The 25,413-nt window shown below is 44.6% G+C and overlaps 1 protein-coding gene and 1 non-coding gene across 2 annotated transcripts in view; one reads left to right on the top strand and one right to left on the bottom strand.

The window, feature by feature from the left end:
* The window catches only part of AGBL2 (ATP/GTP binding protein like 2), a 42,255-nt gene extending 18,844 nt beyond the window's left edge, over positions 1-23,411 (top strand). The window contains exons 9-18 of the mRNA XM_035012851.1: positions 1,138-1,920; positions 3,826-3,982; positions 9,692-9,818; positions 10,419-10,519; positions 11,542-11,672; positions 15,564-15,630; positions 17,284-17,409; positions 17,880-17,987; positions 20,655-20,738; positions 22,652-23,411. Of these exons, the coding sequence (XP_034868742.1) occupies positions 1,138-1,920; positions 3,826-3,982; positions 9,692-9,818; positions 10,419-10,519; positions 11,542-11,672; positions 15,564-15,630; positions 17,284-17,409; positions 17,880-17,987; positions 20,655-20,738; positions 22,652-22,825 (1,858 nt within the window). The 3' untranslated portion in view covers positions 22,826-23,411. The remainder of the gene's footprint in view (positions 1-1,137; positions 1,921-3,825; positions 3,983-9,691; positions 9,819-10,418; positions 10,520-11,541; positions 11,673-15,563; positions 15,631-17,283; positions 17,410-17,879; positions 17,988-20,654; positions 20,739-22,651) is intronic.
* Positions 23,412-24,065: 654 nt separating this feature from the next.
* Positions 24,066-24,169, bottom strand: LOC118016390. The gene has a single exon (XR_004680807.1). It is a non-coding gene; the product is annotated as a U6 spliceosomal RNA (small nuclear RNA).
* Positions 24,170-25,413: the final 1,244 nt, after the last annotated feature.

Genomic DNA, 25,413 nt, shown 5'->3' with positions numbered 1-25,413 from the left:
AAATGCATAACATTAAAAAAATGAAGTCCTATAATCGTATCTCCCCAGATACAGCAACTGTTAACAGTTCAGTATATGTGCAATAATTTTCCCCCTCATTCCATGTATTCATAATATACAAAATTATTTATTTATTTATTATTTTTTTAAAAGATTTTATTTATTTATTTGACAGAGAGAGAGACAGAGAGAGAACAAGCAGGTAGAACAGCAGAGGGAGAGGGAGAAGCAGGCTCCGTGCCAGGCAGAGAGCTGGACACGGGGCTTGATTCCAGGACCCTGGGATCATGACCTGAGCCGAAGGCAGACGCTTAACCAACTGAGCCACCCAGGTGCCCCAGAAATTACTTATTTTTAAAAATAGGATAACGGTATTCATACTGTTTTACAAATTGCTTTTTGCCACTTAATAAATTTTAGATGTTTTCCTATGGAAGTACCGCAGATTTATCTCCGTATTTTTAATGATTCATATTATTCCTTTTCTTTCTTTCTTTTTAAAGATTTTATTTAGGGATGCCTAGGTGGCTCAGTCATTTTTTTTTTTTTTAAGATTTTATTTACTTATTTGACAGAGAGAGACATTGAGAGAGGGAACACAAGCAGGGGGAGTGGGAGAGGGAGAAGCAGGCTTCCCGTGGAGCGGGGAGCCCAATGTGGGGCTCGATCCCAGGACCCTGGGATCATGACCTGAGCCGAAGGCAGACACTTAACTGACTGAGCCACCCAGGCGCCCTGGTGGCTCAGTCATTTTATTTGACAGAGAGAGAGAGAGCACAAGCAGGGGGAGCGGCAAGCAGAGGGAGAGGGAGAATCAGGCTCCTGGCTGAGCAAGGAGCCTGACACAGGGCTCAATCCCAGGACCCCGGGATCACGACCCAAGCCCAAGGCAGATGCTTAACCAACTGAACCACCCAGGCGCCCCCCAAATAAACTTTCTTTACCCAAATTTCTGCCAGCCTAATAGTATGAGTTGGGGAACTACGTAAATTAGAAAATTAAGGCTTGAAGTAGCAGGCTTTCCTGTTGTAATAAGATCTGTTTTTGCCAGGGGGAAACAACACTTTTTTAGATTTCTTTTTTGTAGGGGTGGGGATGTGAGGTGACAGAGATACTCTTCTGTTTTCTCCATTACAGAGATACCTATGAGTATGAACTCACCTTGCGAACTGACCTCTACACAAACAAACACACTCAGTGGTTTTATTTTCGTGTTCAGAACACTAGAAAAGATGCCACCTACCGCTTCACCATTGTCAACTTGCTCAAACCCAAGAGCCTTTACACTATAGGGATGAAGCCACTCATGTACTCCCAGTTGGATGCCAGCACCCACAACATTGGCTGGAGGAGAGAAGGAAATGAAATCAGGTACTATAAGAACAACAGGGACAATGGACAGCAGCTCTTTTACTGTCTCACGTGGACCATTCAGTTTCCACACGACCAGGACACTTGCTTCTTCGCACACTTCTACCCGTATACATACACTGATTTACAATGCTACCTGCTGTCAGTGGTGAACAACCCCGTCCAGTCTCAGTTCTGCAAACTCCGAACTTTATGCAGGAGCCTAGCAGGAAATACCGTCTACCTGCTTACCATCACCAACCCAGCCCGGACCCCGCAGGAGGCGGCTGCCAAGAAAGCCGTGGTCTTGAGCGCCCGAGTCCACCCTGGAGAAAGTAATGGCTCGTGGATCATGAAGGGCTTTTTGGACTTCATCCTTAGCAACTCCCCAGATGCGCAGCTCCTCAGAGATATCTTTGTCTTCAAAGTGGTTCCTATGTTAAATCCAGATGGAGTGATCGTGGGGAATTACCGGTGTTCACTGGCGGGACGGGACTTGAACAGGCATTATAAAACCATTCTGAAGGAGTCTTTCCCTTGCATCTGGTACACCAGGAACATGATCAAAAGGTGAGCCCCTTTATCTGCTGATCTTCCCCCGAATGCTGTGAACACTGTCTGACAGGTGCAAGGGCTCTGCTTATATGGGACTTGGGCGCGGCTTTGGAGACTGTCTTTACCCTTCTGTTTGCAATCACGTGGGTGTGGTGTGGTCGGTTCCAAACTTTTAAGTCCTGTTTTATCTTTTTTTTTTTTTAAGATTTTATTTATTTATTAGAGAGAGAGAACACGAGCAGGGGGATAATACTACAGAGGGAGAAGCAGACTCCCTGCCGATCAGGGAGCCCGATGCGGGGCTCGATCCCAGGACCCTGGGATCATGACCTGAGCCGAAGGCAGACACTTAACAAGCTGAGCCACCCAGGTGTCCCAAGTCCTGTTTTATCTTTGGGTTGAACCTGAACATGCAATATTTCAGCTAGAGGCATTTCACTTATTAGTGAAACAATGGAATAGAGGGTTCAGAAGTCAGAGAAGTTCATAGGCCTTCGTCATGAGGCCTGTGTAGTAATAATAATGGTACCTAACAATTAGGTAGTGTTTGTGTAGAGGGGACAGGTAGTACTCTCAGTGCTTTCCACATGGGGCCCATGTAGTCTTCACATTAACCCTCTGGCGTTGGCACAATCAGTATCCCGTCTGTAAATGGTGAGGAAATTAAGGCCCCAAAAGGTCAAGCAACTTGCCCAAGGTCATAGAGCTAAAAAGCGACAGAGTAGATATTTGAACACAGGATCTCAGGTTCCAGAGTCTGAGTTCTTTATTACCTCTTATATTGCCTCTCGTAAGGGAAGAATAGTAAATAAATCAGTTAATATTTTCCAAGTTTGGGGCGCCTGGGTGGCTCAGTCGTTAAGCGCCTGCCTTCAGCTCGGGTCATGATCCCAGGGTCCTGGGATCGAGCCCCGCATCATGCTCCCTGCTCGGCAGGAGGCCAGCTTCTCCCTCTCCCACTCCCCCTGCTGGTGTTCCCTCTTTCGCTGTCTCTGTCAAATAAATAAAATCTTTAAAAAAAAAAATTTTTTTCCAAGCTTCTGTGAAAGCAGTTGAGGGCTATGGTGTAGTGGCACCCACCTTACCGGAAATGGGACCACAGCACAGAAGAATATGTGGACGTGCACACCTCGTAACTGTATCTGTGGGAGAGGGTGGGAGTCGGGTGGTGTGGGGCTGGCAGGCAAAATGGCTAAGAGCACGTGTGTGGGAGTCAGATAGGCCTGGCTTTGAGACCTGGTGTTGCTACGGGCCGGCTCTGTGACCTTGAAGTGATTGTACCTCTTTGCACTTCAGTTTTCCCATCTGTGGAGTGGGGCTAAGCTCGCCTGCCTCGGGTGGTTAGCGGATTAAATGGGAGGATCCATGTCATCTGGTTAGCACAGTGCCCTGCATGTTGTGAGTGTGTGGCATTACTGCCCTCCTCTTCATCCTGTCATCCTCATCGTGGAGAAGGTGACCATGTTTGGAAGACTGAGTAGATGCCTGGGTGAGGAGGAGACAGAGGCGCTGAGCCTGACAGGAGCTGGCCCTGGAAAGTCAGGGACCCAGGCTTGCTTTCTCAGTTTCAACCCAACACTTACAGCCTCTCTACTTCTGTCCCTCTTTCCCCAGGGCTGCCCCCAGGTGGGCTTTCTTTCAACAGATTTCCTCCCCTTCCTTGTCAGCTTACACAAGGCGTACCCACCACCCCCTTCCACATCCGCGCATTTTCATCTCAAGTCCCTGTGACCGGCAGGGGCAAGGAGTGCTGGTAGCATGTTTACAGCAGTGGCTGAGGATGGGCATAGGGTCCTTGGAAGGGGTTGACCTTTTCTTTAGAGGAATGGTAGCAACAGACATACTTAAGGAAGAGACTATAAAAGATTATTGTCATGCATTTGGATGTCCACTGAGTCCTTTGTTTGCCCCCCTCAATAGGCTTCTGGAAGAAAGGGAGGTTCTCTTGTATTGTGATTTCCATGGCCACAGCCGCAAGAATAATATCTTCTTGTACGGCTGCGGCAGCAGCAATCGCAAGCACTGGCTTCACGAGCGAGTCTTTCCTTTAATGTTAAGCAAAAATGCACCGGATAAGGTAAGCCCATAAGGTAATTTCTCATCCGTTGACTAAGGAAGAAAAGAACTCACTGCACCCTATATGCCACTTTGCATCTCTTTTCATTCTTAGGTAAATCCCAGCAACCTGGACCTCAAGAATTTACTCTGGTTTTCTTTTTGTTTTGTTTTTACAATATAATGGTTCAACAGTTCTATACATTATTCAGTGCTCATCATGATAAGTGTACCCTTAATCCCCCTTATCTATTTCACCCCTCCCCCCACCCTCCTCCTCTCGGGTAACCACCAGTTTTGTTTTGTTTTTTTTTTAAAGATTTTATTTATTTATTTGACAGAGAGAGACACAGCGTGAGAGGGAACACAAGCAGGGGGAGTGGGAAGGGGAGAAGCAGGCTTCCCGCTGAGCAGGGAGCCCGACGCGGGCCTCGATCCCAGGACCCTGAGGTCATGACCTGAGCCGAAGGCAGTCGCTCAACCAACTGAGCCACGCAGGCGCCCCTGTTTTTTGGGGTTTTTTTTAAGATTTTTTTTTTTTAATTTATTTATTTGAGAGAGAGAGAGCACATGAGAGTGGGGAGGGCCAGAGGGAGAAGCAGACTCCCCGCTGAGCGGGGAGGCCGATGCGGGACTCGATCCCGGGGCTCCAGGATCATGACCTGAGCCAAAGGCAGTCGCCCAACCAACTGAGCCACCCAGGCACCCGGGTAACCACCAGCTTGTTCTTTGTGCTTAAGACTCTACTTTTTTTGTTTGTCTCTTTTTCCTTTGTTTGTTTTGTTTCTTAAATTCCACATATGAGTGAAATCATATGGTACTTGTCTCTCTGTCTATTTCACATAGCATTATACCTTCTAGATCCATCCATGTTGTTGCAAATGGCAAGATCTCATTCATTTTTATGGCTGAGTCATATTCCATTGTAGATCTGTACCACAGCTTTATCCATTCATCTATTAATGGACACTTGGGTTGCTTCCATGTCTTGGCTATTATAAGTAATGCTACAATAAACATATGGGTGCACATATCTTTTTGAATGAGTGTTTTTGTTTTCATTGGGTAAATACCCAGTAGTGGAATTACTGGATCATATGGTAATTCTATTTTTAATTTTTTGAGGAACCTCCATACTGCTTTCCACAGTGGCTGCACCAATTTACATTCCCACCAACACTACAAGAGGGTTCCTTTTTCTCCACATCCTCCCTAACACTTGTTATTTCTTGTGTTTGGTTCTAGCCATTCTGGTGTGTGTAAGGTGATACCTCGTTGTGGTTTTGATTTGTATTTCCCTGATGATGAGTGATGTTGAGGATCTTTTTATATGTCTGTTGGCCATTTGTATGTCTTCTTTGGAAAGGGACTTCAAGAATTTAGAAAGGTGTGGCTTTAAGAATTACTCTGTGTAGGGGTGCCTGGGTGGCTCAATCAGTTAAGCATCCAACTCTTGATTTTGGCTTAGGTCATGATCTCAGGGTCATGAGATCAAGCCCTGTGTTGAGCTCCATGCTCAGAAGGGAGTCTGCTTGAGATTCTCTCCCTCTCCCCTCTGCTCCTACCCCCACTTGCACCCTCTCTCACTCTGTAAAATAAATAAATCTTAAAAAAAAAAAAATTACTGGGGCGCCTGGGTGGCTCAGTCAGTTAAGTGTCTGCCTTTGGCTCAGGTCATGATCCCAGGGTCCTGGGATCTAGCCCCGCATCAGGCTCCCTGCTCGGCGGGAAGCCTGCTTCTCCCTCTCCCACTCCCCCTGCTTGTGTTCCCTCTCTCGCTGTGTCTTTCTCTGTCAAATAAATAAATAAAATCTTAAAAAAAAAAAAAAAGAATTAATCTGTATATCCACAGAAAAACAGATAAATAAAAGGTGGTATATATCCACACAATGGAATGTTATTGGGCAAAAAAAAAAAGAAGTATGAATATGCTAAGACATGCGTGAAGCATGCTATGCAAAAGAAGCCAGACCCAAAAGGCCACATTTTGTGTGATTCCATTTTTTTTTTTTTAATTTTATTTATGTCTTTGAGAGAGAGAGAGTGCATGCACACAAGTGGGAGGAGGGGCAGAGGGACAGGGAGAGGGATAAACAGACTCCCTGCTGAGCGGGGCACCCAATGTGGGGCTTGATCCCAGGACCCTGGGATCATGACCTGAGGCAAAGTCAGACTCTTAACCTACTGAGCCACCCAGGCACCCCTATATGATTCCATTCTATGAAATCTTCAGAAGAGGCAAATCTGTAGAGACAGAAAATTGTTTAGTGATTGTCTGGGGCGGGGAGGAGGAGGGCAGCATGACTGCTTTTAGGTGCTGGGTTTCTTTTTGGAGGTAATGAAAATGTTCTAAACTTAGATTATGGTGATGGCTGCTCAACTCTGTAAATATACTGAAATCATTGAATTGTGTACTTTAAATAAATGAGTTTTATGATATGTGAATTATATCTCAATAAAGATGATTTTTTTAGAGCGGGCGAGGCAGAGGGAGAGGGAGAGAGAGAATCTTAAGCAGGCTCCATTCCCAGCGTGGAGCCCAACATGGGCTCGATCTCATGACTCTGAGATCATGACCTGAGCCAAAATCAAGAGTCAGATGCTCAACCAACTGAGCCACCCAGGTGCCCTTCAATAAAGATGATTTTTAAAAATTGCAGGGCTGCTTTGCTTGGGCACAAGTTCAAACTCTTAGTAGATAATTTGTCCTCTTTTTTTTTTTTTAATGTATTTCTTTTAAAGATCTTTTTTTTTTTTTATTTGTCAGAGTGAGAGCGACAGCGAGCACAAGCGGGGGAGCAGCAGAGGGAGAAGGAGAAGCAGGCTCCCTGTTGAGCAAGGAGCTCCATGTGGGACTCGATCCCAGGACCCTGGGATCATGACCTGAGCCAAAGGCAGACGCTTAACAGACTGAGCCACCCAGGTGTCCCGATAATTTGTCCTCTTTAATCCTGTGGTTGGCAGTGGAAGAAGGGATTGAAGGATAAACAAAGTGCTAATATTGAATGAGCCTCCACAGAATAGTTTCTGTAAGACAAGGTCACAGGGATGCCTGGGAGGCTCAGTCAGTTAAGCGTCTGCTTCGGCTCAGGTCCTGATCCCAGGGTCCCAGGATCGAGCCCCATGTCTGGCTTCCTGCTCAGCTCTCCCTCTCTCTCTGCCCCTCCCCCTGCTCATTCTCTCTCTCTCTCAAAATAAAATCTTTTTAAAAAAAGATCACAGGGTGCCTGGGTGGCTCAGTCGTTAAGCGTCTGCCTGCGGCTCAGGTCATGATCCCAGCGTCCTGGGATCGAGTCTCACATCGGGCTCCCGGCTCGGCGGGAAGCCTGCTTCTTGCTCTCCCACTCCCCCTGCTGTGTTCCTGCTCTCACTATCTCTCTCTCTGTCAAATAAATAAATAAAATCTTTAAAATAAATAAATAAAAATTTTTTAAAAATCACAAATAACTGTAAGATAGTAACAAGTGAATAAAAACAAGTTAAAGCTTCATCTAAAACTAATGATGTAATGTATAGGGATTAACATAAGAATTAAAAAAAAAAACAAAACCAAGTTAAAGCCTTAAACAGTTGGCTGAGTACCAGCTCTGACAGTTAGGCATATACAGAGTACCTGCATTGGCTGAGAAGTGGGTTTTCAGTATCATAAATAGATCCACAAAATGTAATGTCATTAGAAAGAAGAAGTTAGGTTGGATTTAGAAAAGTTTTTAAATGATAGTACATATTTTGTCCCATAAAGATATATAAGACAAATATTTTATTTTTCAAAGGTTTTATTTTTATTTATTTTACAGAGAGAGAGTGAGAGAGAGTATAAGCAGGGGGAGGGGAAGAGGGAGAGGGAGAAGCAGGCTCCCTACTGAGCAAGGGGCCTGATGCAGGGCTTGATCCCAGGACTCTGGGATCATGACCTGAGCCAAAGGCAAACGCTTAACCAACTGAGCCACCCAGGTACCCCAAGACAAATATTTTATATCTGCTATTCTTATCTGTTAAATAAGAAAAAGGAAAGAGGAAGCTTTTCTTTCTTCCTCTCTCCCTTTTTTCCTTCCTTCCTTTTTTCTTTTTTTTTAGGTCTTTCTATTTTTGCCAGCGATCTCTTTATTTTTTTAAGAGATTTTTTTTTTTTAATGATTTTATTTATTTGACAGAGAGAGAGACAGTGAGAGCAGGAACACAAGCAGGGGGAGTGGGAGAGGGAGAAGCAGGCTTCCTGCCGAGCAGGGAGCCCGATGTGGGACTCAATCCCGGGACCCTGGGATCATGACCTGAGCTGAAGGCAGACGCTTAATGACTGAGCCACCCAGGCGCCCAAGAGATATTTTATTTTTATATTTTTTTATTATTTTAGAGAGAGAGAGAGAGCACGAGCAGGTGGTGGGGAGAGGGAGAGAATCTCAAGCAGACTCCCCACTGAGCATGGAGCCCCACATGGGGCTTGATCCCATGACCCTGAGATCATGACCTGAGCTAAAATCAGGAGCCAGATGCTTAACTGACTGAGCCACCCAGGTGCCCCAGGGAATTCTTTCTTTAAATAAAATGACGTCCAAATATTCATCTTGTAAAAAAAATAAATAATTTAAAACATTTTTTAAATGACATCCAGGGGTGCTTGGGTGGCTCAGTGGGTTGAGCACCTGCCTTCAGCTCAGATCATGGTTCTGGAGTCTCAAGATCAAGCCCTGAGTCGGGCTCTCTGCTCAGCGAGGAGTCTGCTTCTCCATCTCCCTCTGCCCCTCCCCCCGCTTGTGTTCTCTCTCACTCTCTCTCTCCCTCTTAAATAAATAAATAAATAAATAAATAAATAAATAAATAAATAAATAAAATCTTAAAAAAAATGATATCCAGAACCCAGTATCTAAAACAGTTAAAAGCAGAGCTACACTAATTGAAGACAGATAGAGGGCTTGGGCTTGGAACCTTGCCCATTCTGCCTCCTTCAGTCCTTGTGGCAGGAATGCCCGAGGCTCCTCAATAGAACCCCTGGATTCCAGGGTGCACAACTTAAAAACCGCTAAGTGGTGAGATACCTTCCAACTGTAAGGCATTTTCAGCAGGATATGGTAGGTTGGGATGGGTGCCAAGTGTATGTTACAAACCCCCAGTAAGGAAAGAGGGTTGGGGTGGTCATGAAAGACAATGGAGGATATTGAACTCCAAGCCGAGAACATTAAGTAAGAGGGAGTGAGAATTCCAGGCAGAGATTACAGGGGTGAGGCATACCGGAATCCAGATAGAGGATAAACCCAACTGGATCCAAGAGCTCAAGTTGGGGAGGGGTAGAAAGAAACCTTAGAAAAATGTCTTGAATGCAAAGTAAGCCAGCATTCACAACCAGGAGTTCAAGGCACCCTCGTCCAGCAAAATGTCCCCGGGAAGGGTGGGAAAGGGAAGAAAAGGTCACTGGCAGTAAGAAACAGAATCTACTCTCTCCCCTTTGGAGACTCACAGTCGACAATAACATACTAAATGCTCTGAGAGATCCTGCATAGGAAGTCTGTGTAATTTTATTAGTCCTTCCTTCTTCTGACCAACATGACCACAGTACTCATTTTCTCCTCTGTAATACCTGTTAACATCCCGTAAAACTACTATTTTATGGAACATATGTTAGGAAATGATATATAGACCCCCCAGGAAACCATTCTTGTATTGTAGTAATGAATCTTAGGCATCTTAACGTTTGCCAGTTTATGTTTAACAGAGGATTTGGGTTTCTCTTTAGTTCTCTTTTCATAGTTGTAACTTTAAGGTGCAAAAGTGCAAGGAAGGAACGGGCCGAGTTGTGATGTGGCGCATGGGGATCCTCAACAGCTACACCATGGAGTCTACCTTTGGGGGGTCCACCCTGGGTAAGCTCTCATTTGTATATCATAGGTCAGCACGGCAAGGGGAAGCCAGGCAAAGCACGGAGGGCATGAAATCCCTTTGAATGCTGGAGAGATGATTGACCTAGAGGATTTTCCTAACTGTGCCTTCTGCTGAATTTGACAACCTAAATTTGAGTGTGAAATGTAATACTTGACAGGGCAATATAGCATAGCGGTTGCTCAGGACCTGGAATCAGGCAGATCCGGGTTTGACTTTCAGCTCCATTTCCAAGTGGTGTGATCCTGGCTAAGTTACTTAACTCTGTGAACCTCATTTTTTTAAAAACTGGCAATAACAGTAGTACCCGCCTTGTAGGTCCTACCTAATGAGATAATGCACATAGAGCCCTTGGCATAGCACCTACCATAGAGTAAAACTTCAGTAACTATAGCCATATGACTGCAGACTTATTCATTGTCAAAGATTCTTCTGAACCAAACCAGAACTAGAGGGAGAAAGACCCTGTCCAGAAGCACAATATTCTAGAATCAGAGGTGGTGTTGTTAAGGAAATATTCATAAATTAGATTGCATTTGCTCATTAGGATTTAATAAGAAATGTTTATGGATTTTTTTCTTCAGGCAATAAAAGAGATACTCACTTTACCACTGAGGATCTGAAGTCTCTAGGTTACCATGTTTGTGACACCCTTCTGGATTTCTGTGATCCTGACCGAACCAAGGTAAGAATGGGCTTTCAAGAACAGTGGTGATGCTACTGGGACCAGTTTCACATGGGGCCAGGGTCAGCCCAATGAGATTATAGGTGGTCTTTATTTTCCTCTTAATATCGTTCAGAAGTTTTTATTATCATTAAAAGTAAGAAAGCCCCCAGCCTGCACACTCTCCGCAAATGGCAAGACCTCATAACTTGCCAAGAAGGTAGAAGCCTTCGTGCCGACTATCCGTCAGCACACTTCTCCCTCACTTTGCTTTTCAGAAAAGCAGGAGTCCTTTCTCTTCTCCAAAACAAACCCTGCCCTTTGCGCACCTGCCAGCCCCCCACTCCATGGCCTCCCTAAGGTCTTGCCTCATTCATTCCCTCCTCCTTTTCTGTGTCCTCAGTTTTTTCATCCTCTTACTTCTTCTCCTCAACTGCACGTGTTCTTAGCTGCCCCTGTCCTGACTCATACACGGGTTTCCTTTGGCCTTGTTTCTCTAGCAGAGAGTCAGGAGGGTAGTTCTATTTCCCTTCATCGCTCAGCTTCTCAAAAGGCATTGCTCATGGGCTCAGTCTAACTCCTCTCTCATGCCCCCTCTCAGATGGCCCTGGGGACACTGGTACAGACTGCTCTGGATGCAACTGTTTAATAAAACATATTTAAAGGAGAATGAGACCACAACATGGCCTGTTAAATCACATCTGCCATGGGCCAAAATCTGAACAAACCCATTCCAACATTTCCTTCCTTGCTATTCAAAAAAATAAAATAAATCAGACCTTTGCATTATTTAAGAAGTTTATTATTGCCTTTAGCCAGAGAAAAGTGCCTAAAGCAGTGTTCAGTGATGTTCTGCCCTAGAGACACTTACTACAGCTCATGTAATTTATATGTTAATATGTCCTTACTAGCAGAGGTGATAGCCCACTCATCTTTATGTCCCCAGCAATAAATAAATTGCCTTTCAGCATATACTTAGTAAATATTTGATAAATAAATAAATAAATGAGTAATAAAAAATGTTTTTTTTTTCACTTCCACAGTTCATGCAGTGTTTAGCAGAGCTTAAAGAGCTCTTACAACAGGAGATCCGTAAGAAATTCAATGAACTTGGACAAGATATGGATTTAGAAGGAAGTTGGAGTGACATCTCTTTGTCTGACATTGAATCCAGGTAACAAACTTCATTTCAAAGAAAAACCAGAGAAGTTCTATTATTATTATTATTATTATTATTATTATTATTATTATTATTATTGTTTGCTCTTGTTGTTTCATTGGTTTTGAACCTCAGGTGCAAAATATTGAATAAATCTTGGCACACTTAAATATATTTCATTTCTTCAACAACTATGTATTGAGTGCCTGTTCTTTGACAGCCTCATTTTTTTTTTTTTTTTTTAAGATTTTATTTATTTATTCATGAGAGACAGAGAGAGAGAGAGAAGCAGAGGGAGAAGCAGGCTCCCAAGGAGCAGGGAGCCCGATGCGGGACTCGATCCCAGGACTCCGGGATCATGACCGGAGCCGAAGGCAGACGCCCAACCGTCTGAGCCACCCAGGCACCCGACAGCCTCATTTCTAAGTTAGGGAGATGGGCGGGCAGTATGTGTAGGGCCTTTAGGCGATTGTAAAGCCTTTGTCTTTTACTCCAAGGGAGGTGGAAAGCCTTTGGAAGGTTTTAAGGAGAGAAGTGTCATGTTCTGACTTGGATTTTAGTTTCAGTAGGAATACCCTGGCTGCTATGTGGAAAATAGATTGTAGAGAGGAAGGTGTGTAAGCAGGAACATTCATTAGGAGGCTCTTGCAATAATACAGGTAAATACAGACAGTGGTCTAGACCTGAGTAGTTGTAGTGGTTAGGGGTGTATGAATTGGTTGGATTCTAGGTATATTTTGAAGTCTCAAACATTAGGACTTTCTTGTGGATTGGATGTGGAGCATGAGAGAAAGAGAATGAGTCCATAATTGGTTGAATGGAGTTGCCTTTTACTGAGATGGGGAAGATCAAGGGGGTGGAGAAGGTTAGGGGAGTGATGAAGATCCAGAGGCTAGTGTTAGGCACGTTCATTCTGAGATGTCTATTAGACATCTAAATGGAGATATTGGATGGGCAGTTGAATATATGAGTCTGGAGTTCAGTGGAGAGGTCAAATAGAGTCATCATTGGATAGATGATATTTAAACCTAGAGACTAGGGATACCTGGGTGTCTCAGTCAGTTAAGCATCTGACTCTTGGTTTCAGCTCAGGTCACGATCTCAGGGTTGTGAGATCAAGCCCCGCATCGGGCTCCATGCTCGGCATGGAGTTGGCTTGAGATTCTCTCCCTCTCCCTCTGCCCCTTTCCCCACTCACATGCATGCACTCTCTCTCTCAAATAAATAAATAAAATCTTTAAAAAAAATAAATAAAAAAAATAAACCTTAAGACTAGATGAGATCCGAAGGGAGCAAGTGCAGCTAGAGTAAAGAGAAGGTCCAAGTCTAAGCTGGGTACCACAGCTCTAAGAGGTCACAGAGGTAAGGAGGAGCCAGAAAATGAGGTAAAAAGTCCAGGCTATAGTATCTGGCCACCTTATAACCCCCACCCTCAGCCTCTCACACGCCGCTATGGCTACACTGGCCTCCTCACTCTTCTGCCTCAGGGCCTTTGCACTAGCGGTCCCAGCTGCCGAGAATGCTCTTCCCCTAGATATCTACATGGCTCATCCCTCACCTCCTTCAAGTCTTTGTTTAAATGTCAACGTTTTCAATATGGCCTGCCCTTGTTACTGTACTACTGCCTCTTGTTCCCCAGCCTTTGCCTCCCTGCCTTTCATTCCCTGTCCCTCTGAGGTGCTCTCCTTTTTCCCAAAGCATTTCATCACCTCTGTCCTTCTATGTCATTTACATCTTTATTGTGTTTATTATGTATTGTCTGTTTCCCCTATGAAGATGTGGGTTCCACAAGGTCAGAGATCTTTATTTTGTTCACCTCTGTATTTCATGCACCTAGAACAGTACCCAGCCCTTAGGGAGAGCTCAATACATATTTATTGAATTAATTTAGTGTGAAGGATCTCAGCCCCACACTCTCCACAAGTATTTTAGGAAGCCCCCAGGTGGGTGAGTGTCTCACAGGTGTGCAAGAACACCTTCTACTCCAGCCTACTGGCCAGGGTGCCTCAAGCCTGCCCCAGCTGCCCTCAGTCAGGTTTCTGGGCTGGACATGGCAGTCCTCGGCCAGAGGTGGCGCTGTAGACCGCAGTGGACAGGGCGAAGGGGCTGGTCTCCCTCCTACTCTAAGTGGCACATCGACATCTGGGCCCTGAAGCAGTTCTGCAGTTCTGAGTCTCCCAAATGTCTCCTTAGGAACCTTAAATCAGAGCGTCAGACCAGGCAGTATGCCCATTCACCATGTTGCCTCCTCCACTCTCCCAGAATTCTCTGCCTAACTCTCTGGGACCACTGCACAAACCACGCTTCACTTTCAGCCTCAACAGCAAAATGCCCCTGGATGTCAACCCATTAGGATAGAGCCCAGGAGAAGTCACCTCAGAAACAGGGAGACTGCATTCTAGTATCTAGGGGTACCCTGATACGGTGAGGTAAGAATTACTGAAACCAGTTTGCCAGCATCTGCATCAGGAAGCCGGCTGTTACAAGCCTCCACGGGGCTCCACCTGTCCGTTCCCACCGTGACGCAGAAAAGCAGACTGTGAGTGTCCAAGCCAAGTTTGAGTGTGCCCTGTGTGTGCACCTACATGGTCTTCAATATTTTCTGGGGCATACTGCATCTAATGCTTTTATCCTGTTTATTTTTTATTTTTTTTTTATTTTTAAGATTTTATTTATTTGCGAGAGAGACAATGAGAGACAGAAAGCATGAGAGGGAGGAGGGTCAGAGGGAGAAGCAGACTCCCCGCCGAGCAGGGAGCCCAATGCGGGACTCGATCCAGGGACTCCAGGATCATGACCTGAGCCAAAGGCAGTCGCTTAACCAACTGAGCCACCCAGGCGCCCCTATCCTGTTTATTAAAGTCTTCCGTTATCTCCGAAAGGGACTTGAGAAACTATTATCCAATGGCCTCAAGAAAGCTACTCTCCAGACTAGAAAAGCCTTTCAAGAACAGGGAATTGGGAATTAGATCAGAGAAGAGAGGGCTTTCTTCCTGCTGTCTTACTGTGGGGTTCCTCATTGTGCACCAAAGGGAGGGAGGGGGAGTGTGAACAGGATGAAAGGCATGAGCAAAAGAATGGTTTGAAATGCCATCTTTTCCCAGGAGATCTGAGTTTTGTGCCTAAGACATTTTTTTATCTATGGAGGCCATGTGGTAGAGCACAGCTCCCAGTTCTAGCCGGCCACACCCCAGAAAAGGGAAAAAGACAATGTGACACTTGAACAGTGGATGTGATAGAAGAAGCAAGGTGGATTATCTGAGCCCTCGTTCAGCCCTTGTTCATCCTAGCCCTTGCAGGAAGGGGGGCTGCCCATTTGTGGGGGAAGACGTTATATCAGTCTGGACACGCATCCACAACTTTTGAAGCAGGAATTGGGATAATGAAAGTAGTATTCCTGGTCTCCGACCTACAGAATCCTTGTTATCAGATATGTTTATGTGTATATTCAACGCAGTTTTAAAGAGTACCTGGTAGGATCCTTGCTCTCTGAACTGGTACTGGCCAGACAGAAATGAATGAAACAAACCCTGCTTTCAAACAAATCACAGTCCCCTGGTCTTGTCCAGGGCTGCACACTAAGAATCTTCCAGCCTCTCACGGTCGCTGCCAAGGGCAGCTTGGCCCACCTGGCCAGTATTTATTTTGCCACATGGATTGCAAACTCCGTGGGGTCAGGGGCTCTGCCACGTTCATCTCTGTGCTTGATGCACTGCCTGGCGTGCAGTACGTGTTCAGGATGAATGAATGAATGTGCTTGTCAAGAATTCTTAGTCATCGAAATGCAGGCATTGGGGGCAAGTAGCAGACTGGATATCCTAATCCCATGCTGCTGGTCTGGTAAATGTTCCCCTTCCTAGACATTAATAACAGCTGTTTCCCTTTCCTCTTTCCTTCTGGAAACAGCACCAGTGGTTCTGACAGTTCCCTCTCAGACGGTCTCCCTCTTCACCTACTGAACATAGCACATGAGGTAAGATAGTATAGACAGTCACCCCCAGGAAGTAGCAGCCTTAAGGACAATATGACCCTCCTGGATAATTTGGTGGAATGTTCCAGCTAAAGTCTGTAGAAAAGGGGCGCTTGGGTGGCTCAGTCGTTAAGCATCTGCCTTTGGCTCAGGTCATGATCCCAGGGTCCTGGGATCGAGCCCTGTATTGGGCTCCCTGCTCAGTGATGAGCCTGCTTCTCCCTCTCCCTCTGCCTGCCGCTCCCCCTGCTTGTGCTCTCTCTCTCTGTCAAATGAATAAATACAATCTTTATTTTTCTTACTTTTTTAAAGATTTTATTTATTTGAGAGAGAGAGAGCAAGCATGAGAGGGGAGAGGGGCAGAGAGAGAGGGGGAGAAGCAGACTCCCCTCTGAGCAAGGAACCTGACATGGGGCTCAATCCCAGGACCCTGGGATCATGACCTGAGCCGAAGGCAGACACTTAACCAACTGAGCCACCCAGGCGCCCCAATAAATACAATCTTTAAAAAAAAGTGAAAACTGTCTTAAGAGATAGAGGTTGTTAAAAATGACCCATACTTATTTATTTATTTAAGACTTTATTTTTATACTATGTCTCTACACCCAACATGGGGCTCGAAATCACAACCCCAAGATCAAGAATTGCATGCTGCACCGACGGAGCCATCCAGGCACCCTGACCCATACGTTTTTAAAAAGTATTTCTTTATTCATGTAGTCATAGATAGTTTTATATTTCCATATATTAAGTATTTTTTTGCCCCATCTTGTTCACAGACTTTTTCTTATGTAGATGATATAAAAGCTTTAGAAACAACAAAATATTTGTTATAATTCATTATGCACATGATTTCCTAGTTGCATTAAGAAATATCTCCATCATAAGTTGAGCTTAAGGCTGTGCCAGGTGGAGCCAGCCAAATGAGATTGGACCGTATAAGTTTTTCAGCTGGATTTACATCAGTATAAACTTCACCACACCATAGGTCCCCGGATAATTAGCCCTGAGCTTCATTTGCTTAATTATTAAAGCCACCTTGTGGTAATGGCCAAACTGAATCTTCTAAATTTTACAAAAAATTTTTGTCTTTTTTTTTTTTAGAGAGAGAGAGGGTGAGCGGGTTGGGGGGTGAGGGGAGTGCCAGAGGGAGCAGGAGAGAGAGAATCTTAAGCAGGCTCCTCCACACGCAGCACAGAGCCTAATAAGGGGCTCAGTCCCACAACCCTGAGATCATGACTAGAGCCAAAGGAGTCAGACGCTTAACTGACTGAACTACCTGGGCACCCCAGCCGAACTGAATCTTTTAACCACATACCTAATGATCAGTATTATCTGTACCTGACATTATTGCCATGACTAATCTGGTTTTATATTTTGAAACACAGATACTTGGTTATTGGTATAGTTGCCCCTTTGGCAGTATACCTATAGTAGTGGGATTTGGGGATGTTAAATGGGGAGTGGATTCTGCTATGGAGGTACCTGAACTGTTTATTCCCCAAACCAGCAGGAGGTCAGCACCATGGGGCCCACGTACTGGGTTAGCCCTTGTGGCTTGAGTGTCCTGTGGAAAAGGGCTCCATGTGGGTACCATGTACCCACATGTACCTCTGGAATCCCCAATGACGACTTTCTCTGTGCCTTCTGGAATAGGTGAATCAAAAGAAGAAGATGTATAAGAAGAAAAAAAAGAAGCCACTTCAGACGAGGAAACAGCGAAATGAACAGTATCAGAAAAATAATTTGATGAGGGAGTTAAAGTTAACGGAAGATGTCCCGGTAAGAAGGCTCTGGTCAAAGAGCATTCCATGGACAGAGCAGGACAAGGGGATAAAGTTTACTCTAAACCAGAAAGGGAATGGGGAATGGGGTAGAAGGAAGCTATTTTGAGTTCTTAGCTCTTCCATGAGTCCTCTGGACATCTCTGAGCAGATCTCAGCCTTGGCCCACCGATTCTGTTCTACACTCTGGCATGGATTTTGATCATGGTGGTTACTAGAGAAGTGGTGGCTGGAGCCAGTCCAGGCTTGCTGGGTAGCTCAGGTGTCCGGCCTTGTCCAGTAGAGGGATGCCAGGCTCCTTCCCAGTCTCCTCCCAGCTGTCATCCCCACTCCATGCCCCCTGCTTCCTAACAATGAAAATGCTTTCAGACGTGGAGATTTTACTGTTGAGTGAATTGGGTCAATTATGAGTAGAGTAATTGCAATGGATCAATTGAAAAATATTCTCTTTGCACTCAATCCTTCTAGGAAAGGGCAGGGTTTGCTTCTACTCTGCAAAAACAGCCTACCTTTTTCAGAAATTCAGAGAATGCCAGTTCTTCCACGATGCGAAATGACAAACCAAGGTTGAATGAGGTAGTAGTTTTGCTTACCTTTTTTTTTTTTTAACTCATTCATAGAAAATTTATCAGAACTTTTTTTGGGTAATATATTTAAAGTGTACAACATGGTATTTGATATATTTACACACAGTGAGAGGGTTCCCAGCACTGAGTTAATTAACACATTTACCACCTCAGGTAGTTACTTTTTTTTTCTTTAATAACTGAAAGTTTATACCCTTTTGCCATCTTCTCCTTATTTCCCCACTCCCCAGCAACCACCATTCTGCTCTCTGTATCTACGAATTTGATCTTTTTTTTAGGTTCCACACTTAAGTGATACCATGCAGTATTTGTCTTTCTCTCTCTGCCTCCTTTCACTCAGCATGATGCCCTCCGGGTTCATCCATGTTGTCACAAATGGCAAGATTTCCTTCTTTTTTAAGACTGAATAACATTATTTACAGATATTTTCTCTCATTCCATAGGTTTTCTTTTGATTTTGTTTTTTTGGGGGTAGGGTAATTTTTTTTTAAGTAATCTCTACCCCCACCATGGGGCTTGAACTCACAGAGTCACGTGCTCTACCAACTGAGCCAGCCAGGTAAATAAAATCAGCCTTCTGATTTTATTAATGATTTCCTTTGCTGTGCAGAAGCTTTTTAGTTTGATCTAGTCCCGCTTGTTTATTTTTGCTTTTGGTGTCAAATCCAAAAAATCATTGCTAAGACCAATGTCAAGGAGCTTATCCCTTATGTTTTATTCTCGGAGTTTTATGATTTCGGGTCTTAAGTTTAAATTTTTAATCCATTTTGAGTTGACTTTAGTGTATGGTACAAGATGGGGTATGGTTTGCATGTGGATATCTAGTTTTTCTTTTTTTTTTTTTAAAGATTTTATTTATTTATTTGAGAGAGAGAATGAGATAGAGCATGAGAGGGGGGAGGGTCAGAGGGAGAAAGAGACTCCCTGCCGAGCAGGGAACCTGATGCGGGACTCGATCCCGGGACTCCAGGATCATGACCTGAGCCGAAGGCAGTCGCTTAACCAACTGAGCCACCCAGGCGCCTGGATATCTAGTTTTTCTAATACCATTTATTGAAGAGACCATCTTTTCCCCATTGTATATGTTGACTCTTTTGTAAAAAATTAATGGATCTTATATGCATGAGTTTATTTCTGAGCTCTCTATCCTGTTCCATCTTTGATTCTTTGTTGCAGATTCTCTGATTTTTCCAATTAATATGTCTCTTCCATAGGCCGAAGAATACAATAGGCCTCTATCTGTGTTACCCTCCTGTTGGTGCCACAGGGAGCAGGGGAACCTTAAATTTACTGGGGACATTGACAATATTTTGGGTTAGACACTACTGAAGTCTGACAACCATTGATTTGTGATTTTATACCTAGAACATAAGAACAGGCTGCTGCATCATCTGTCCATCCCTGCATTCAACAAATCGAACTATGTAACCACTACATGCTACACCCTCTACTGCGTGCTGGGAATGCAACATTGAACAAAACACTGTCTCTGCCTTAGGGACCTTAGAGTCTACTGGGGATTTTAACAAGGAAGCAGGGAATTACATCAGAGAGTAGGATGAAGTAGAAGCACAGAGGAAAGGTGCCCAGTCGTTTGTTAGTACTTTGGCATTGGATGGCTATAAAATCTTTGGTTGGGTTTTTTAAGATTTATTTATTTTAGATTAAGAGAGAGAGAGAGGCAAGGGGAGGTGCAGAGGGAGAGGGAGAGAGAGAATCTCAAACAGACCTCCTGCTGAGCACAGAGCCTGATGTGGGGCTTGATCTCACAACCCTGAGGTCATGACCTGAGCTGAAATCAAGAGTTGGATGCTCAACCGACTGAGCCACCCAGGTGCCCCTTTGGGTTTTTTATGTATAAAAATAAGTTTTGGTGGGGCACCTGGCTGGCTCAGTCAGAAGAGCATGCCACTCTTGATCTCGGGGTCATGAGTTCAAGCCCCACACTGGGTGTAGAGATTACTAAAAATAAAAAGTAAACTTAAGAAATTCTAAAAGTAAGTTTTGTATCTTAAAAATAAGATATAAATATCTTAAAAATAAGTATCTTAAATATAAGATAACTCTTAGTGGATAGGGTGCGTAATAGGCCCTTCTCATGCAGAATGCTACCCTGTGGTTAGCAGTGATATACTGCGGTCCCACTGTGTTACACTGAAGAACCCCCGCAGAGCACGGCCCACACTGAACGTCATTTGGGGTCTAGTGTGATGGCGGCCAGAGCACAGCTTTCAAGTCTGTCTTGAGTTCAAATTCCAGCCTCACTATCATTTTTCATGAGTTACTTAACCACTCTGGGACTCCGTTTCTGGGTAATAATACATGCATCATAAACATTGTTGCGCCCGGGACGAAAAAAGATTAAGAACCACTGGACTAACGTGGGTATACTAGAGAGAGAATGGACAGTTCTCCCAAGGGGAGTTTCACAGATGTGAAACTGTAAAGTGCCTGGTGTATGGTAGGCACTCCATGAATATTAGTTTCCTTCTTTTCTTCAAATTATTATTCATTTGTGGCTTGCCTCTCTTTCTGTGTTACAGTACCGTAATGACTTAACATGCAGGAATAAAAAACACTCAGGGTCTGTTCTGTGTAATCACACTTGTGCAAGTGGGAACTTTAGTGAGAACGTGTTCGTTTATCTCCGTCACAGCTACGTGGGAGAGACAAGGGCACCTCCCTGGGCCCATCAAAAATGGCCTCCTTGATCCTGACGAAGAATACAGAGAGAATGCAGGTATTTCACCTACGATGTATACATGTATGCCAGCAACTAATTTGATTTGGCTTTCAAGGGTATGATGTGATCTGGAGGGGTAGTGATCCACAGTCCACAGTTTTACCTTCTAGGATTTGCTCCGCTCAGGAGAACGTCTGAGCCACCTGACCACCAAGGGACACAGCCCCACAAGGTGCCGCAGGATGGGAGGAATCCCACCTTGAGCAAAAAGCTTACCCTGGAGAATTTAGTTTCATTTTAGCAAACATTTGTTAGGCGGCTGTTATTTTGTAAGCCTGTGGCAGCAGCTGAGGTAACAGTGATAGTGAATAATGCAGCGGTTCTCAACCCTCGGAGATGTTAACAACAACCTGGGGTGCCGCCATCAGTCGTGAGGTACCTCATGTCCAGAGGTCCCAGAGATCATTCAATACCAATGTTTGTGAATGGTTTGCTTTTTTAAAAGAGTAAGTTAGAATGAGTTAGTATTTATCCCTCTAATAACATCTCTCTTGCTCATTTGCATTTGCATTTTCTCTCCTGAGAAGGAGGAAAAAGAGGTGGAGAAACAGCTAGTAAGCTGTCGAGTCAGCCCTGGGGAGTCTATGGGAGGGTGCCACTCACATGCGCCCGGGACGAAAAAAGATTAAGAACCACTGGACTAACGTGGGTATACTAGAGAGAGAATGGACAGTTCTCCCAAGGGGAGGTCCCTGCTGTATTCCCAAGTCCCAAGGTTCGGGACTTCTCAGATTGGTGCTCCCATTTACCCATCCGTATCTTATGGAGACCCTACAAGATGCGGGGCCCCTTGAGGACTTTTTTTTTTTTAAGATTTTATTTATTTGACAGAGAGAGACAGCGAGAGCAGGAACACAAGCAGAGGGAGTGGGAGAGGGAGAAGCAGGCTTCCCGCCGAGCAGGGAGCCCGATGTGGGGCTCGATCCCGGGACCCCGGGATCATGACCCGAGCCGAAAGCAGACGCTTAACGACTGAGCCACCCAGGCGCCCCCCCTTGAGGACTTTAAGACATGATCCCTCCCTTAAGGCAGCAATCCTCTAGGAGGGGTGGCAAGATAGAGTCCACTCACCATGACATCACAGAGCCTGGAGAGCAGTGGGAAGACAGGTGTAGGTAAATTCAAAGAGGATTTCTGTCCTGACAGGCAGGTGAGCCACAAGCTGCCCCCTCTCCTCGGAGGTATTCACTGCAGGACGTCCCCAGTTTGCTCAAGCCACATCCCACAGTTGGAACCTCTTAGGCTGCAACATGTAACCAGGGATTCAGTTAAACCCGACGTAGCAGGTGAATGCCATCCAGGCTTTTACGTTTGCCTCCATTTTCTTCCTCTTCTTTTTTTTTTTTTTTTTTAATATTTTATTTATTTGTTTAAGAGAGAGAGAGCATGAGCAGGGGGAGGGGCAGAGAGAGAAGTAGACTCCCGCTGAGCAGGGAACCTGACACGGGGCTCGATCCCAGGATCCCGGAACCATGACCTGAGCCAAAGGCAGACGAAGGCAGACGCTTAACCAACTGAGCTACCCAGGCACCCCCACCTCCATTTTCTGGCGGAGCATTTCTCTAGCAGAGACATAGGCATTTAACTCACAGACATAGATAAGCAGAGTCACAAACAGTGGGGCAGTCTCCTATCTTGTAGATTAAGTTCTCTTTGTGTAATGTCTCTAGAGAGTTTATGAAATGCAGTGGTTGAACTCAGGGCCATTAAGGACCTTTCTTCATCTCTCTGAAGGCCTAGGGCAAATGCTTGATTCACCTCTGCCCTGGAACCACATCAACTACTTTGTACTTTGGTATTTGGGGGGAAATGCAAATACTTCTAACTCCTTTTAAAACCAACCCCAACCCTAACTATAACTTTAGAAATCACAACCTAAAGTGATTCAACTTTTTATCTTGTTTGCACAGACAGAGAAGCCAGGATTCACAGTGTCATGCACTCCAAAGAGAAGCGCAAATCCCAGCCAAGAGCCGGTTCCAGATAGGAAGCCAAACTGGTCCAGGAACAGATATCCTGCCACAAAGAGAAGCCGCGCCACCATGACAGTGTACCCATCCTTGCACATATACACATACCCATAGGCTGCCATGTTTTGGGTCAGACACATTCTGTAATGAGGGGAGTTGTATGATTGGGAGCTTCGTTCACTTGCGGTATACTGTGTCGTGTGTTCATCATGCACTGACCTTACTACACCAGGGGCTCCCATTGCATGCAAGCCCTCACGATACATACCTCATGAATTAGATTACTTTTTTTTAAAGTAAATTTTATTATGATGTATAGAAAAGCTTCCTTTGTCAGAAATTGAAGTGTGTGCTCATGAACCTACAGCCCAGATACACATTTTAACCAGTAGACATTCTCTCTAAAATTATGTGCAAATCAATTTTAAGAGTTCAAATTCTATTTTAAACATATTCTGAGAGTGTGCTTTGTTCAAAAAAAGTCTTCCGTCAAAGCTTTCTAGCAATGAATGGTCAATGATTTATCAGGTTTGCTCATGCTAAGGTGTTACCACATAGAGAAAACAATTCATGTATTAGCCAGAGTTTAGTATGACATATATCATGTTCAACACGGTTACGTACATTTTTTAACCCACTGATTAAAATTCTTTCTCTCTAGCCAATTGTTTCCTTTGATCGGTTAACTGCATCACCTTACGTGAACAGGTGTTTTATATTTTTAGCTTTCTCTCGAGCAGCAAGCACAGCCTGCCAACTGCAGCCTGTCATGTCCACATGCTGGGGTCGTGTTGAAGAAGGGTCACTTGAGTTCATGCCAGGCCTCCTGTTTTTACTTTCCCCTGTTCCTATCACATCGGATTGAAAGTTTCCCGGTGTATTTTTCACTATCACTTGTAAACTCCGTCAGCCACCACCATGACCTGGATGACTAATGATTAGAACCACATGGCAACACAAATTTTAGTACAAGTCCAGTGTTTGTGCTTTTTTTTTTTAATATTTGATTTATTTGACACAGAGAGATCACAAGGAGGGGGGCAGGGCAGAGGGAGAGGGAGAAGCAGGCTCCTGGCCGAGCAGGGAGCCTGATGTGGGGCTTGATTCCAGGACCCTGGGATCATGACCTGAGCCGAAGGCAGACACTTAACCGGCTGAGCCACCTAGGTGTCCCTTTTTTTTTTTAATTAATAGACTTTATTTTGAGAACAGTTTTAGATTTACAGAGAAATTGAGGACACAGAACAGAGAATTCCCAAATACTGCCCACCCCACATCCTGCCTCACACACTGCATGAGTCTTTTTAAAGGTGATGATATCTGCTGAGCTCTTTTTTGTTTGTTTGGTTTGGTTTCTAATAGAGAATACTTCACGAACTTCCGTGTCTTCCTTCTGCAGGCCATGCTAATCTTCTCAGTATCTGTATCTACTTCAGTGTATGTGCTGCCAAAGGGAGCCTCTGCCCTTCTCCTATTCCATACCTTACTCACACCCTAAAACCTAAATTCACACCTGAAAACTCAGCATTTTAAGTATCTAGAAAGCACACAGCCAAAACCCCACTTTTTGTCCCAAAGAGGATATCTTTCAAGGACAAATCCCTAAACAGTTACAAACCGCTGAGGGCAAACCTTTGAAAGTTGTTCGGAAATACTTGTTTTTGCTTCAAATAATTTTGGATAAAGTTTATAAAAAGCACCCCAGTATGATGATATTTTTGGAATAAAAAATCAGAATGTGCAGGGGCACCTGGGTGGCTCAGTCGGTCAAGCCTCCGACTCTTGAATTCAGCTCAGGTCCATGATCTCAGGGTCGTGGGATTGAGCCCCGTATCGGGCCCCACGCTCAGCTCAGAGTCTGCTTGTCTCTGTCCCTCTGCTTCTCCCCCCATCTCATGTGCACTCTCTCTAAAATAAATTTAAAAATAAAATCTTAAAACATAAATAAGTTAATCTTTAAAAAAATCAGAATATGTGATCAGATTCTTCCCCCAAACTTACAAGATTTATTTTTCATAAAACATGCCCTTTTATATTCAACACTGAGGATTTTATGGTCTGAGATGATTGGTAAGAGTGAGTTGGCAACAATGTATAGAAAAGAATCATAAAATAGTTATTGTACTTCATCCATTAAACTATTTGGAGTAATGGAGTGATGAAATTTTGCCTGCTTAAGCAATCAAGATCTGTGGAGTTATGATCATGGGCAGAGGGGGAGGGAGAGGGAAAGGGAGAGAATCTCAAGCAGACTCCACGCTCAGCACAGAGCCCAACACGGGACTTGATCTCAGGACCCTGAGATCATGACCTGAGCCGAAATCAAGAGTCGGACGCTTAACTGACTGTGCCACCCAGGTGCCCCTTTAAGTACTTTTTTTTTAAAAGATTTTATTTATTTATTTGACAGAGAGAGACAGGGAGAGAGGGAACACAAGCAGAGGGAGTGGGAGAGGGAGAAGCAGGCCTCCCACAGAGCAGGGAGCCCGATGCGGGGCTCGATCCCAGGACCCTGGGACCATGACCTGAGCCGAAGGCAGACGCTCAACGACTGAGCCACCCAGGCGCCCCCCTTTAAGTACTTTTTGAAAGTAAAAAACTTCCTGAGATGGGGGCAGGGGGGAAGCTTCCTGAGATGTGGTTTGGATGCTCAGATATTGAAGGGGCAAAAAGGAGAGAATCCACGCAGTCCAGGCACAGCC

The sequence above is a fragment of the Mirounga leonina genome, unplaced genomic scaffold, assembly GCF_011800145.1.
Source record: "Mirounga leonina isolate KUSES-001 unplaced genomic scaffold, KU_Mleo_1.0 Mir_166, whole genome shotgun sequence".
Taxonomy (NCBI): Eukaryota; Metazoa; Chordata; class Mammalia; order Carnivora; family Phocidae; genus Mirounga; species Mirounga leonina.
The sequence above is the reverse complement of the archived record's forward strand: the minus strand, read 5'-3'. Positions and strand labels throughout refer to the sequence as shown.